Genomic DNA, 12,608 nt, shown 5'->3' on the forward strand with positions numbered 1-12,608 from the left:
ATCTGCCTGTTCTGCTCCCCACTCTGTCTCTGGTGAATCCTTTCACCGCCCCTGTACCTCTAGCCTGTACCCCAGGTCTGTATGGATAAATAAATAAATCTTTTAAAAAAAAAAGCTATAGATTTCTTTTATGTTGACTTTGTAACTTGACACTTTTATTTATCTATTGTTTCTAAAAACAATTTGATGGGGCATGAGGATAAATAATATCCTCTGTGTGTGTATGTATGCACATGCACACATATATATATATGTGTGTGTGTATATATATATATAATATGCTTAATAATATCATATTATCTATGAATAATGATAATTTCACTTCTTTTCTCACTTGATTCCTTTCACTTCCTCATTTTGCCTGGTGTCTCAGGCCAAAACCTTTAATACTAAGTTAACCAAAAAGTGGTGACATCCTTGTCTTGTATCTGATCTTGATGGGAAAGATTTCAGTTTTTCACCACTAGATACACACGGCTTTTTAACTATTTCCTGAAACTTTATGATGATTATTAGGAACATTCAGGGCATAGCTTTAGATAGTACTACATCTACATCTCTGTCACCTGTAACCTCTCTGTTGCCCAGTGAGGATTCACAATTTGTGTGAGATAGACGTACTTTTCATCTTGAGACTTGTAATCATTGGGGAAAAACATATTAAGGCACTAAAACTTCTGAGGAGTTTCCTGGTGGTGGTGCTGAACACACTTGCTTCCAAATGGGACAAGGTACAAGACCTGGGCTGCCAAGTCGAGTGGTCTGGGTTTCAGGAAGGCAAGTACTGCAGTCACACCAAAAACTAAATTCTACCTCCTCTAAATCTTCCTAGTTGGAAAACTAGTTTACTCACTCAAAGCCTCCTTTTCTTATATTATAAAAAGTAACACAGATACAGCCCACTAATGTTGTACACTGGGGTCTGGCAGTAGTAGCCTGTGGCCTAGTGTCCAGCCATCTGGAGATCACCAGATCACCAGTCTTGTCCTCCTGAGCCCTCAGGTTACCCCAGTGTGGGGGTACTGCGAGACTCTAGCTGTTTCCTCTTTTCTTAAACTTAGGGTACTGTGGGGACTCATGAGGAAGCATAGATTGTTCCTGGCTCTCAGCTGCGTATGAGCTTCAGACAGAAAGCAGAGCATCCACTTGGGCCTCTTTGTGCTCCACTGTGTAGACGAGTGTCTGGGGAGTGTCTGAGCAGTAACAGCCAGCTCTATCCAGAGGGGATTTCCTGGTAGACAAGCTTTAGCGGGAAGATGCAAGGTCACCAACTCCAGGAAACGGGCCCACCTGTTGGGAATGATGACTTTACAAATAACTGTGTTAGGGTGCGGTTGGGGGAAGTGATCTCAGGTCAATGTGAACAATCAGGAATGAGAGGTAGCATTTGTATGTCAAAGAGAAAATTGCTGGCAACCAAGGTCATCCCCAGAGGTCCCAGCTTTTTCCAGATCTCATGCCTCCTTTTTTTGTTACCTGGAATCACCAGTTTCACCTGTTCACCTCCAAGTTAGGGCATGGTCTATGTAACAGTCCCATTGGAATGTCCTTTCACACCGGCTTATTTGTACCAGGACAACAACTTGTACACCATCCTAGTAAAAGTAACTACCAAATCATAAACACTTTCTCTTGCTAGTGACTGTGCTAAGCAAATATGTGTGAGAACTTTCCAAACTTCACAACAAAGTCCTGAAAAAGATTTATTCTCACATTATTAGCTATAGGGGGAACAGGTTCAGAGAAATGAAGAAAGATAACTAAGTTTCCAAAGCTACTGAGGGTGAGAACAGGCTTCAGACTCAGGGCTGATGCTGTGGGTGTTGACAGCTTTCAGTCTGCAGCCTTGGTGCTCAAATGATGATTCTCAAAGCACAGATGACCTGTCAGGAACATGGCATTGTGGGCTCCACCCCAAGCATACTGAACCAAGATCTGTATTTTAAGAAGGTCTCCAGGTGGATGCATACACATGTTGAAGTTTGAGAAGCTACATCAACATTCTTCAACCATGTACCTATACCATGCAGCATTATTCATAACTGCCCAGAAGTGAAAGCCACTTAAGTGTCCATTGATGGCTAAACAAAATGTGGGGTATACATACAATGGGTCATTCTTCTTTGAGAAAGGAAGGAAATGCCGATGTATACTACAGCATAGATAAATTTCTAGGACACTATGCTAAATAAAATAAGTTAGTCACACACACACAAACCAATACTGTATGATTTCACTATTCCACTTAGATGAATATTTCAAGTAGTCAAAATCACAGACACAGAAAGCAGAATGGTGATGGCCAGGCACTGGGGCAGGTGTTTAATAAGTATAGATTGTCAGTTTTGCAAGATGCAAATTGACTGAACTGTTATCAGATCCCTGCGGCCCCCAGAGGCCATAGGACAAGATGGATTTTTTAGGGGTTCACTTCTTAAAACCAATAGGCTCATGATCTTGTCCTGACCTGAGTGCTGAGGGCTTTGCTTCCTGTTACACCTGACTTTGATTCTACAATGAGTGGCCTTGCAATTGTATGTGGGTGAGAACCCACTAACAGTGATCTCTCCCCCACCCTGGTCACTGTTTCTGGTCCCCTGTTTTAGCACTGTTTCACTGTGTCTTTTTGTAGCATTTCAGAGCCACAATCTGAATATAGTCAATGCTACTGAATGAACTATGCGCTTAAAGATGGTTCAGATGGCAAATTTTATATGTATTTTGCCACAACTGAAAAAAAAAAAAGTCCATCACCACCTGCTGCCTTTACAGTGGCAACTTGAAGGAGCTGGGTAACAGCACAATGCAGAGTTAGCTGATGAGGCAGACTCAATCACAACTTCTAAGGGCTGAAAAGGTGAGGTCCTCTGGGGTAGCAGTGGGAGCTTCCAAGAAGATGAAGTTCAAATACCACAAAGAGCCCTGGGGGTCACTACTGATCCCTTGACCAGCTTGTGCCACCAGACAGATGTAAGGAGGGGCTTTGCCAGGGCCACTGTGGTGAGACCAGCCTCATACAGTGGGCCTGCACACTGTAGCCGGGAAGCTCAGAAACTGGAACAGAGAGAGCTACTTCCCCAGGATCACCCTCCCCAAACCACAGCTTTCTCCTCTTGCTGGGGCTTTAAGCAGAGCTCTGAGATGACCCTGGGAATCCAAAGGCAGAGTCAGTGTTTGCCTCCTCTGTTCATATAAAGGAGCTGCTGTTTGTGATTAGGCAGGCTCCACCCTGCACCTAGGAGTTTGGAAAGAGAAGCATACAATATAGTCCCCAGAAATCCTGAGGAAAAAAAACAAAAAGAGCAAAGAAAACCTACGTCAAACAATGAAAGACACAGAAAAAGAGGAAGGAAATACATAAAGTCACAAAATAAAATCTTGAAGGTAATATCGAGCATTTTAAATATGACATGAAATTAGACCTCCCCCCAATCAAAATCAGACTTACTTGGATTGGAGTTGAAAGGGGGAAAAAAAAACACGCTCAAACGTGCTATTTAAAGAGAACCATTTAATCAAAGTGATATATTAAAGGCTAAACAAAAACTAGAAAACAAACAGGCAAACACCTACTATAAAACAGAAAGTAATAACCCAATAATTGCTTACAGAATAGGGGAGGACTTACCATACCCTTTAGTTAAACCAAACTCCCATTAGCTTCCTCAAAGACAAAGTGACTTGAGCAATTTGTGGACAAAGTCTTAGAAAATACCTCTGACTCCTTCAGGATTATCAATTTGTGATTGTGGCACACAGATTGACGTCTTCTGAAATGTATTCTATTCCGATGCTCAAATTAAAATGCATCCTTTCAGATCACATCCTGCTCACCCATTACAATCTGTTTTATAGTCATTGTTAACTTCACAGAGTGATGCTTCAGATTTACAGGGGGCAATTTAGTTAAGGAGAGAGAGCCTGGAGTATCTTTCTTGAAGGTACCTGGATGTGTTCCCTTGAGAAGAAGGCTGATTTTAAAGGATGCTAGTTATAGCCCAGTGAATACACTAACATCTGTTTGAGGTCACCATCCCACCCACCATTTTCCCAAAAGTCTACATTTTTTTTTAAAATGCATTTGCCATCTGTGACGTTCCCAGGAAATCAGAAAAAAGTGACAAGGAAAAATATAGCAGGCATGGATTTACTCACCAAAGGACGAACAATAGACTCTAAATTCAAGATCAGGGTAATTTGGGAAGAATAAATCACAAGAAGCATGAAGCACAGCGTGGTTCTCCTTGGGGATTTCATTTCTTCAAGCTTGAGTTGCTTTGCCTGAAATAGAAATATGATGGTTTAGAGACAGAATGATTTGTTTAGCAAATACGGAAAGGACTGGGTGAATGCTATCTTGGTCCAGCTGCAAGAAAAAAAACCTTTTCAATGAAGGACAGAAAAGAAGGAGCATGAATAAATGGACTAGAGAGATTAGTCCCTTCTCTGTACGTTTGGACAAGAAAATGGCAACGTCAGAAAGGGTAAGGAAGGGAAGGAAGGATGGATGCTGGTACTTGTAAACAGTCCAGATGTGAGCAGTACTTAGGTGTGTTCCTGGCATAAAAGGAAATGAGAGAGAAGGAATGAGAAAAGGGAAAAGTGAGAGACAGGTAAAGCAAAGAAAAAGGGGAAGATTACTCAGGAAAAAATACTTTAAATATGTGAGTCAGCACACATAATGTGGGGATGAGTACTGTATGGGGGTGACACTGCAACTCTGATGTGTTCAATAAATTATACCCCAATTTATCCTTTTTTTACTTTTAATTCTGGTAGCAAACAACTAAACTGACTTCATGACTCTGGCCCATTTATATGAAAAATCTTGGATTGAGTCATAAAAATATAAGTTATATTTCAGTCTTTTATAGTAAATAATATAGACTATGAATATCACAATCTATTTCACTTTATGTACTTACTTTTGCTAGCTCTTTGTTTATAGTGAGGTGAGCACATGATGTTTCCTGATGAGTGGGTTATTTACTGCTGCATGTAGAAAGTAAAGTATCAGATGAACTAATCCCAACTCACAGGGCAAACAACTTTATTCAGTCTCTATTCCATACTGAACTTTCTACATGCATATGTTGATTTGAAAAGAGCACTAGACTAAAAGACAGAAGCTATGGTTTGGAATCCAGGGTTATTATCAACTAACTTCATATCCTTGAATTAATCCCTTATTTTTGAAGAAAGACACAATGGGTAATGGTGGTGAACTGTGGGTGATTTGGGGGTGTGTGCACAAGGGGGGCAATATCTGATGGCAGGAAGATCCAAATATTGCCACAAACAAAAAATAATCATTAATTTAAAGTCTCTTACTTCTCCTAGTACTAGTATTCCCATCTGTGAAATGGGAATAACTATCCCTTCTTACATTCTTACACAGACTTTTCTGAGGCTCAGATGTGATGAAAAGCCCTGAATGGCTTCAGGCATAAAAGCTGCAGTGGGCATCAGCCATGAGTGGAACTCAGAGGGCTACCATCAGGAAGCTCAGACCCTGGTCCTGGCACTGCAAGGAATGCCAGAGGACTGTGGCCAGGATAACTACAGGGGATGGCCAAGACTTACATGCCAGGGAGAATTGTATTTCAATCACCATCTGTCAGCTGCCTCCTCTTCCTCTTCACCAGTGGAAAAGAAGGAAGCAGAAGGCCCTGGAAAACTGACCCAGTTTGCAAATTTGGCAATCAAATACAGTTTTTAAATTCTACAGCTCAATGACTTTGGAAAATTCTTTGCAATTTGGTGACAGAAACAGATAATTAAGACCAGATATTTGTTATAAGGAATTATAGCAACTTATGGCTTAGTTCTACCTTTAAAGCTACTTTTCCCCCTTGTTGAAAAAGAGTGGACTTTTGTCAGTATTGGGCAGGCTCAATCATCCTGGATCCTGAGGAAAGTCAGTATTTAGAAGGTAACTGAAACTTTTCAGATCCTGTCTAGGTGCACTTTATTAGCTAGTTCCTCCTTGACACATTTAATTAAGGAGGTGAAACTTAATAACTGCCTGACTACTGAGACTCCCTTAGTATGTGACTTTCAGGGAGGGACTCAGGCATTAGAGGGACCGAAGCTGCTTCCCTGTCTTTCCACTATTTCCTGGTGTAGGCTTTTTTTTTTTTTTTGGTCAGAGTTAGTAAAATGGTCATAACTGGTTCTTTTTTATAATCCACTAGCCAATACATTCCATTGTATTCCCCCCAAAAGAGGAGACCCAAAGGAGAAGATAGCTCTTGATTCAATTAACATTCTTTTCTCTGTTGACTTGTTTGGTAATATTACAAAATGACAAGTCAATAGATAGGAGATGTAGGATGACCACCATGGGGCAGTGGGTGTCCCCTGGATACAGAGAAATGACAACAGCTACACAGAGAGGGGGAGGACCTTTCTACAGAAGGGAGAATTCCACCACTTAGAGGGGAAGGTAATATCAAAAATAATAGACAACCAGATGGCGTGATGTCAATCAACTGAAGACAAGCTTTCTTGACCTACATCAATCTTTCATTGACCCTCCAAATGAATGCTGTTCTCATAGCATCACATATTCACGGTAATTTGTCTTCAAAAGGGCCCCCTTAATTACAAATCCACTAGAAATTCACATTTATTTTAAATCTTTGGCATGAAGGGCAGTTAATGAGTAAGAGATACAAACAGAGGCAGAAAAAGAAATAAAATTATCTGATGTCATTCTCAGGTTTTTTTTCTCTTTTAAAATTATAGATCCTGTATACTCTCTACTTAAACTCACCCACTGTATCTTAGAAAAAGCTGGCAAAGCGCAGCAGACCTCTCCTGTCTGGCCTGCTGCTCCCCTAAACAGTGTACTTCGTCGATGTGCCTATTCTGCTCCCCACTCTCTTTCTGGTGAATCCTCTCACTGCCCCTGCACCTCTGGCCTGTATCCCAGATCTGCGTGCATAAATAAATTAATCTTTAAGACAATAAAAGCTGGTAAATAAGATTTCCTCCCTAGTACTAATCCTGCAGTCATGAGCAACTTCCGGGTCTTCTCTGACTATTTTCCTGTCTGTGCAGTGAGAAGAGAAGGAGAGAGAAGTCAAGTACCCTGAGATCAGATGCCAAGAATAAGTAATCAGAATTCTCAGTAAGCACTGTTAGAGGATGAAAGTCTGAGTTCCTTGAAGTGGTTTGTACTGACATTCTCTGGAGGAGTGATTACGCATCAGGAACCACCATTTTATAACTGGTCTTAAATACATCAGGCCCATATCCTAGACCCAGTCAACACTTATGACCAACTGCTGTCCAGGAAAGCCTTCATTAGCTCTGACCTGGCCAGAATTTACTGGAGGCTGGGGGCCTGAGGTGGAGGGGAAAGGAGGAGAGGGAGTGGACTTGTATGCCTTCAAAGTTAGAACATATAACATATGTTATATATTCATATAACAGCCACATCTGTGAGTTCTAATGATGCAACACTACTATCAAATTTGAATTCCGAGCCAAACAGGCAATAATGGAATTCTTCCTAGAAATGTTTCATTTCCTCAGTCCTGCACGGCTCTGCCTTCCCATGCTCATGGATGGCCTCAGCCCATCTTCTCTGGGGAGTGACCTTGATGCTGTCCTTCGCTCCTTTGTAGTAACAAGGCAAGAGGTGGAAATATGTCCACCTTTGATCAGCTTGTGTCCAGGTACCTCCTCCATCTTTCAGACCCTATTCTTAGCACTACCCAGTTTCACCACCCTAGAAGGAAGTTCCCTGGAATATTTGTTTATCATCTGCTTCCACGGTCCTTGTCTCTGGCTGCACATCAAACTAATTATCTGTGAGTTCCTTTTTTTTTATATTTGTTTGGTATTTTAAAATAACCTTATACCAATTAAACTAGAATTTCTGGGGTGCAGGAGGTAGGAGTTGAGACTCGCATTGACCCAAGTTGTTTCAGATGCAGAGGGATATTTGCAGTCTCCTGAACCCAAGGAAACTGTTTTAGAAACAGAATCATAAGGAGAGTATATTGAAGAGGAACTCAACTGATGGTGGGTGAATGAATGGTTTAACGTGATATGATCTCCCCACTATTTTTGATGTAACTCTATAACCTTGGCTGTTACTTTTTAAAAAAAGATTTATTTAGTTATGCATACAAGAATCAAAGTATAGGCCAGAGATGCAGGGGGTGTTGAGAGGATTCACAGGAGACAGAGTGGGGAGCAGAACAGATAGATCAACTAAAATATACTGTTGAGGGGAGCAGCAGGTGGATTAAAAGTGGTCTGCCACAACATATGGGTCAGCTCCCTGGCAGGGGATCGAACTCATGCTGCAGTGAATGCGAATAGCTTTATAGTGATGCGCTTTAAGCTGTTACACCACCAGGGAGGACTCACTGGCTGTTACTTAATATTGTGCTATTTATCTCATGTAGTTTGGATTGTACACTTATGAACCAATAAATACATATGCTTTCTATATTCCCAAAATTGTGCTATGTATTCACAAAGAAATGGATTCTAGTCTTTGCCTCCAAGAGACGCTCAATCCCATGAGAAAGGCCTGAAACATACAATTAAAGAGACATATACTGAGAAAAAAATAAAAGCATATAAGACACTATTTACAGCAATCTACTATGTATAAGTCACAGTGTTAACCAAATGCAGCATCTATGTCATTGAAGTTAGCTCTCACCATAATTTTGTGAGGTTGATACTTAAATCCCAACTCATAGATAAGAAAATAAAGACCTAGAGAGACTGCAGAGCTTACGAGGCCATCCAGCTAGTAAATAATGGAGCCAGATTTGCCCCCATGTTGGCCTGGTCTCTGAAGCGAGCTGCAGTGTGCAAGTGGTGGGCAGGACTGGTGGTGAGGATGGGGGAGCTGGGTGAGATTTGGAGTCACTGACCGGAGCCTGAGAATGGGTGATGTTTCAAAGGGTAGTAGAGAAAGAAAAGAGGATTCAGGCAACGGAGAAAAGCACAAGCAAAAGTAGTCATCTCTTCCAAAAGAGGTGAGGGAGACAGTCCATTGAGTCAATTCTGGAAGTTCCCTAAAGCAGCTTGCCCAGCTACTGTGACATTGTGATATGACTCGGGAGGACATTGTTTCCTGTGCAACCACCATTCACCAAAGAAGCCAGCACTATTTTTGTTCCATCTTGGAAAGAACATGAAGTTGATGGCATTAACATTCAGGTGATTCCCTCCTTCCTGCATTGACAAGAGCATTGACTTTGTAACAAAACTGTCTTGTCTTCTGAATCCAGCTCCACCCCTTGGTAACTCTGGCAAGATACTAGACCCTCTGAAGCCTCAGTTTCCTGATTCCACATCCCTACCTTGCATTGCTGCTGTAAAGATTAGAGATCATGCCTCCTAAGGGCTTGGTAATAGAGGCAGAATTTGTTCTGGCCCGAGTGGTGTCCTTCCAAAATTGCTGTGCTGAAGTTGTAACCCCCCTGGCTGTCAGATGAAGGTGTCAGGCCAGAAAACTTACCAGAAAAGAAGATAAGGACACAGACACACAGACGGAAAGAACCACATGAAAATGCCAGAGGATGCTGGTCACCTACCAGCATCAACCTGCTGACACCTTAATTTCAGAATGGTAGCCTCCAAAATTGTAAGAATAAAATTTCTGTTGTATAAGCTACCCAGTCTATGGAACTGTTAGGTAAGTTCTAAAAAACCGATTTAGAATTCAAGGTAACTTTTTATGTTTTCTGTCACTTACAGGGGTGAGTGTGGCCCTTCCTCCTATTTTTCTGTATTTGATGAATATTTATTCTGTATAATTTTTATGAACATTGTTCAAAGTATAGTTGGTATGTTTGAAGAACATAAAAACACACATTCAAATTTGTAAGACTGGTTAGAATTCACTCTGATTCAGCCTTTCTAAATTATGTACATGTGTATACACACACGTACACACACACACACACACCTCATTGTTTTCAAAGATGAGGAACTTAGGGCCAAAAATAACTGTGAATCTTAAAGGTAGCTAGAAGCAAAGTCAGCACTCAAGAAAACAACCTAATTTAACCAAAGATCCTTAAATTTCTAGATGATAAAAAAAAATTTCAGGCAAACCATTGATGATAAAGTTGTGGATCGTTGTCATGGATGACAAGGAAGAGGAGGAGGAAGAAATAAGACATTGGTGATTATGAAGAAGAGGAGAAGGATGTTGATGATTATAAGAGCCTTGTTATTTATTGGATGCTCACTATGTTCCAGTCATGGTGCTAAACTCTCTCTGAAGATTATGTTATTTAACCCTCTCAAGTTACCCCTACTTTTCAGAGTTGAAAATGGAAGGTTATAACTCATCAAGACCATACAATTAATAAGTGGTAATTAAAAATATAAACCAAGCAGTTTGATTCTCTGGAAAAGAAATTACCATTTGGGCTAAGAGAACTTTTAAAGAGATAGCAACAAGAACAAATGGAAAACTTTCTGTGGACACTGGACCACGATTCTAGAAACATAAATTCTAGCCCCACTAGCTATGTGACCAGGGGCAAGTCCCTTTACCTCACTTAGTCTCAGTTTTCTTATTAGCACACTTAAGGAGTTCACTGCACTCTTTTCAAAATTGGGATTAGGCTCTGAAAACTCAGTGATATATAACATCGGATCTGAAATAATTGTGAGGTATTTTAGATTTTTCAAACTGTAATGGATCCTTTAGAGGTCAGTGCCTGCACTCTAATTATGAAAGCCTGAGTTCATGTCTCTCTTGCATCCCTGTACCAAGGAAAAAATGGATGTCCATGTATGTCCTTTGCTCTTTGTCATAGAATATTTAACCATATGTGCGTGGCTTTGATTCTGGGTTTTCAGTTTGATTCCAATGCTCTGTGTGTCTATTTTTGTCTCAGTGCCAATGCTGTTTTTATTATTATGGCTTCTTAGTATAGTTTCAAGTCTGGGGTATAATAACTCTGTTACTCTTCCTATTAGTTAGGAGAATTTTGGCTATTTGAGGTGTTTTTTTTTTTCTTTTGTGATTCCATATGAATTTCAGAAATATTTGTTCTATTTCTTTGAAGAATGTCATTGAAATTTATATTGAATCTATAAATTCTTTTGGTAGGATGTCCATGTTGATTATGTTAATTCTTCTGATTCAGGGAATGAAAGGAGAAATAAAATACTGTACAAAACTGAAAAATAACATAAGGGAAAATTTTTAAAAATCAAAGTCATTGCATGGGAAACCCCTGGGGATTACAATTGAGATGGGGAAAAAAAAAATGTACCAAATGATGTAAAAATAAACTGTTATAAAAAAAAAGAAAATACTGGAGGGGTTCTTGGGTACTTTCAAAAAGATATAGAAATTCACAATACTAGTTCTTAATAAATGGGTTAATCATAAACTCAAAAAAAAATCAAAGTCATTGCAATCATGTGTGCGAGAGGTAGTGAACACCTGGGTGATGTAGTAAATCAGAGGGTTGAAAAATGCAAAAGAGCTTCCAGAAGCACTCTTCTCATATATTATAGCCTATCCAGCTCCCTATTACTTTCAGAATAAGTCAAATATTTTTCTTGAATTTTATGATTTGAATTTTATTTTTCAGAGCAAGTAATTAGCAAGCATCTATCATATCATATTTGTACTGGTAACTTATTAAAGTTGGTTGGTTTTCATAATTTAAAATAGAGCAAGAAATTTTCCTGTTTTCATGAAAATGTAAACATACAAAAACTTATCTTTGAGAATTAATCCGGGAGGTAGAGAGCATTAGTTATTTATTGTCAAACTATTTTTCCAAATTTGGTAAAATGACAATATTCTTGGTGTTTCCTTGGCTGTTATGCTCCAACATTTTTGCTTCTATTCAAATTCTATTCATTGTCCAATGCACTCACAGCTTTTGGGTGATGGTTATCGTATATATTCTCATACAGCTACAAATAACTCCCTTTTCCTATGAACATGCACATCTGACCAAGGTGCTTAGTTTTCCCCTTATATTATATTGATTACTGTAAATATTACATGAGTATGTCTATTTATTCTTTCCACTTATGTATTCATTCACTGGACAATCATTTATTAAGTTGTGCTAAAAGCCAGATGCTCTGATAGTGAAGAAGTAGGCAGAAATAAGGCTATGCTCCCATCTCCACAGAGGTTAGAATCTAATGGAGTAGAGGAGCATGACTAAAGAATCAAATACTTAATTCCCAGTGTGACAATGGCTGGAACTGCTAACAAGCAAAATAGTTAAATTACTAATATTTGTTAAGCACTTTAAAAAATGTGCCAGGGAGTGACATGAGCATTGACTGTATTATATTCTTTAATACTCACAATGCCCCATGAAGTGGCTCTTGTGTGATATCTAATTAAGAGTCTGATATCAAATTAATTGAACCAAGATCACACAGCTGGTAAAGTGGCAGGTGCAGAAATTGAACTCCAGAAGCCATCCTTTTAACCATGTGCTGCACTGTCTAACTAAGCCTATTAAGAGTAACAGGAACGGCCCTCCCTGGTGGTGCAGCGGGCTAAAGCACTGCACTAAGAAGCCAAAGCCACTTCCGCATGAGTTCGATCCCCGCCTGCCCCGGAGGAGATCCACATGGCGTGGCAG

The 12,608-nt window shown here is 39.9% G+C and overlaps 1 protein-coding gene across 4 annotated transcripts in view; it reads right to left on the reverse strand.

Moving 5' to 3' along the window:
* Window positions 1-12,608, reverse strand: part of ADGRF5 (adhesion G protein-coupled receptor F5) — a 106,292-nt gene that overhangs the window by 52,343 nt on the left and 41,341 nt on the right. For all 4 annotated transcript variants that reach the window (XM_004673548.2, XM_012723430.1, XM_012723441.1 and 1 more), the window contains exon 2: window positions 4,156-4,281. In XM_004673548.2, coding sequence (XP_004673605.1) covers window positions 4,156-4,257 — 102 coding nt within the window. In that variant the 5' untranslated portion in view covers window positions 4,258-4,281. The remainder of the gene's footprint in view (window positions 1-4,155; window positions 4,282-12,608) is intronic.

This window comes from Condylura cristata, unplaced genomic scaffold, assembly GCF_000260355.1.
Source record: "Condylura cristata isolate star-nosed mole 26May11 unplaced genomic scaffold, ConCri1.0 scaffold00001, whole genome shotgun sequence".
NCBI lineage: Eukaryota > Metazoa > Chordata > Mammalia > Eulipotyphla > Talpidae > Condylura > Condylura cristata.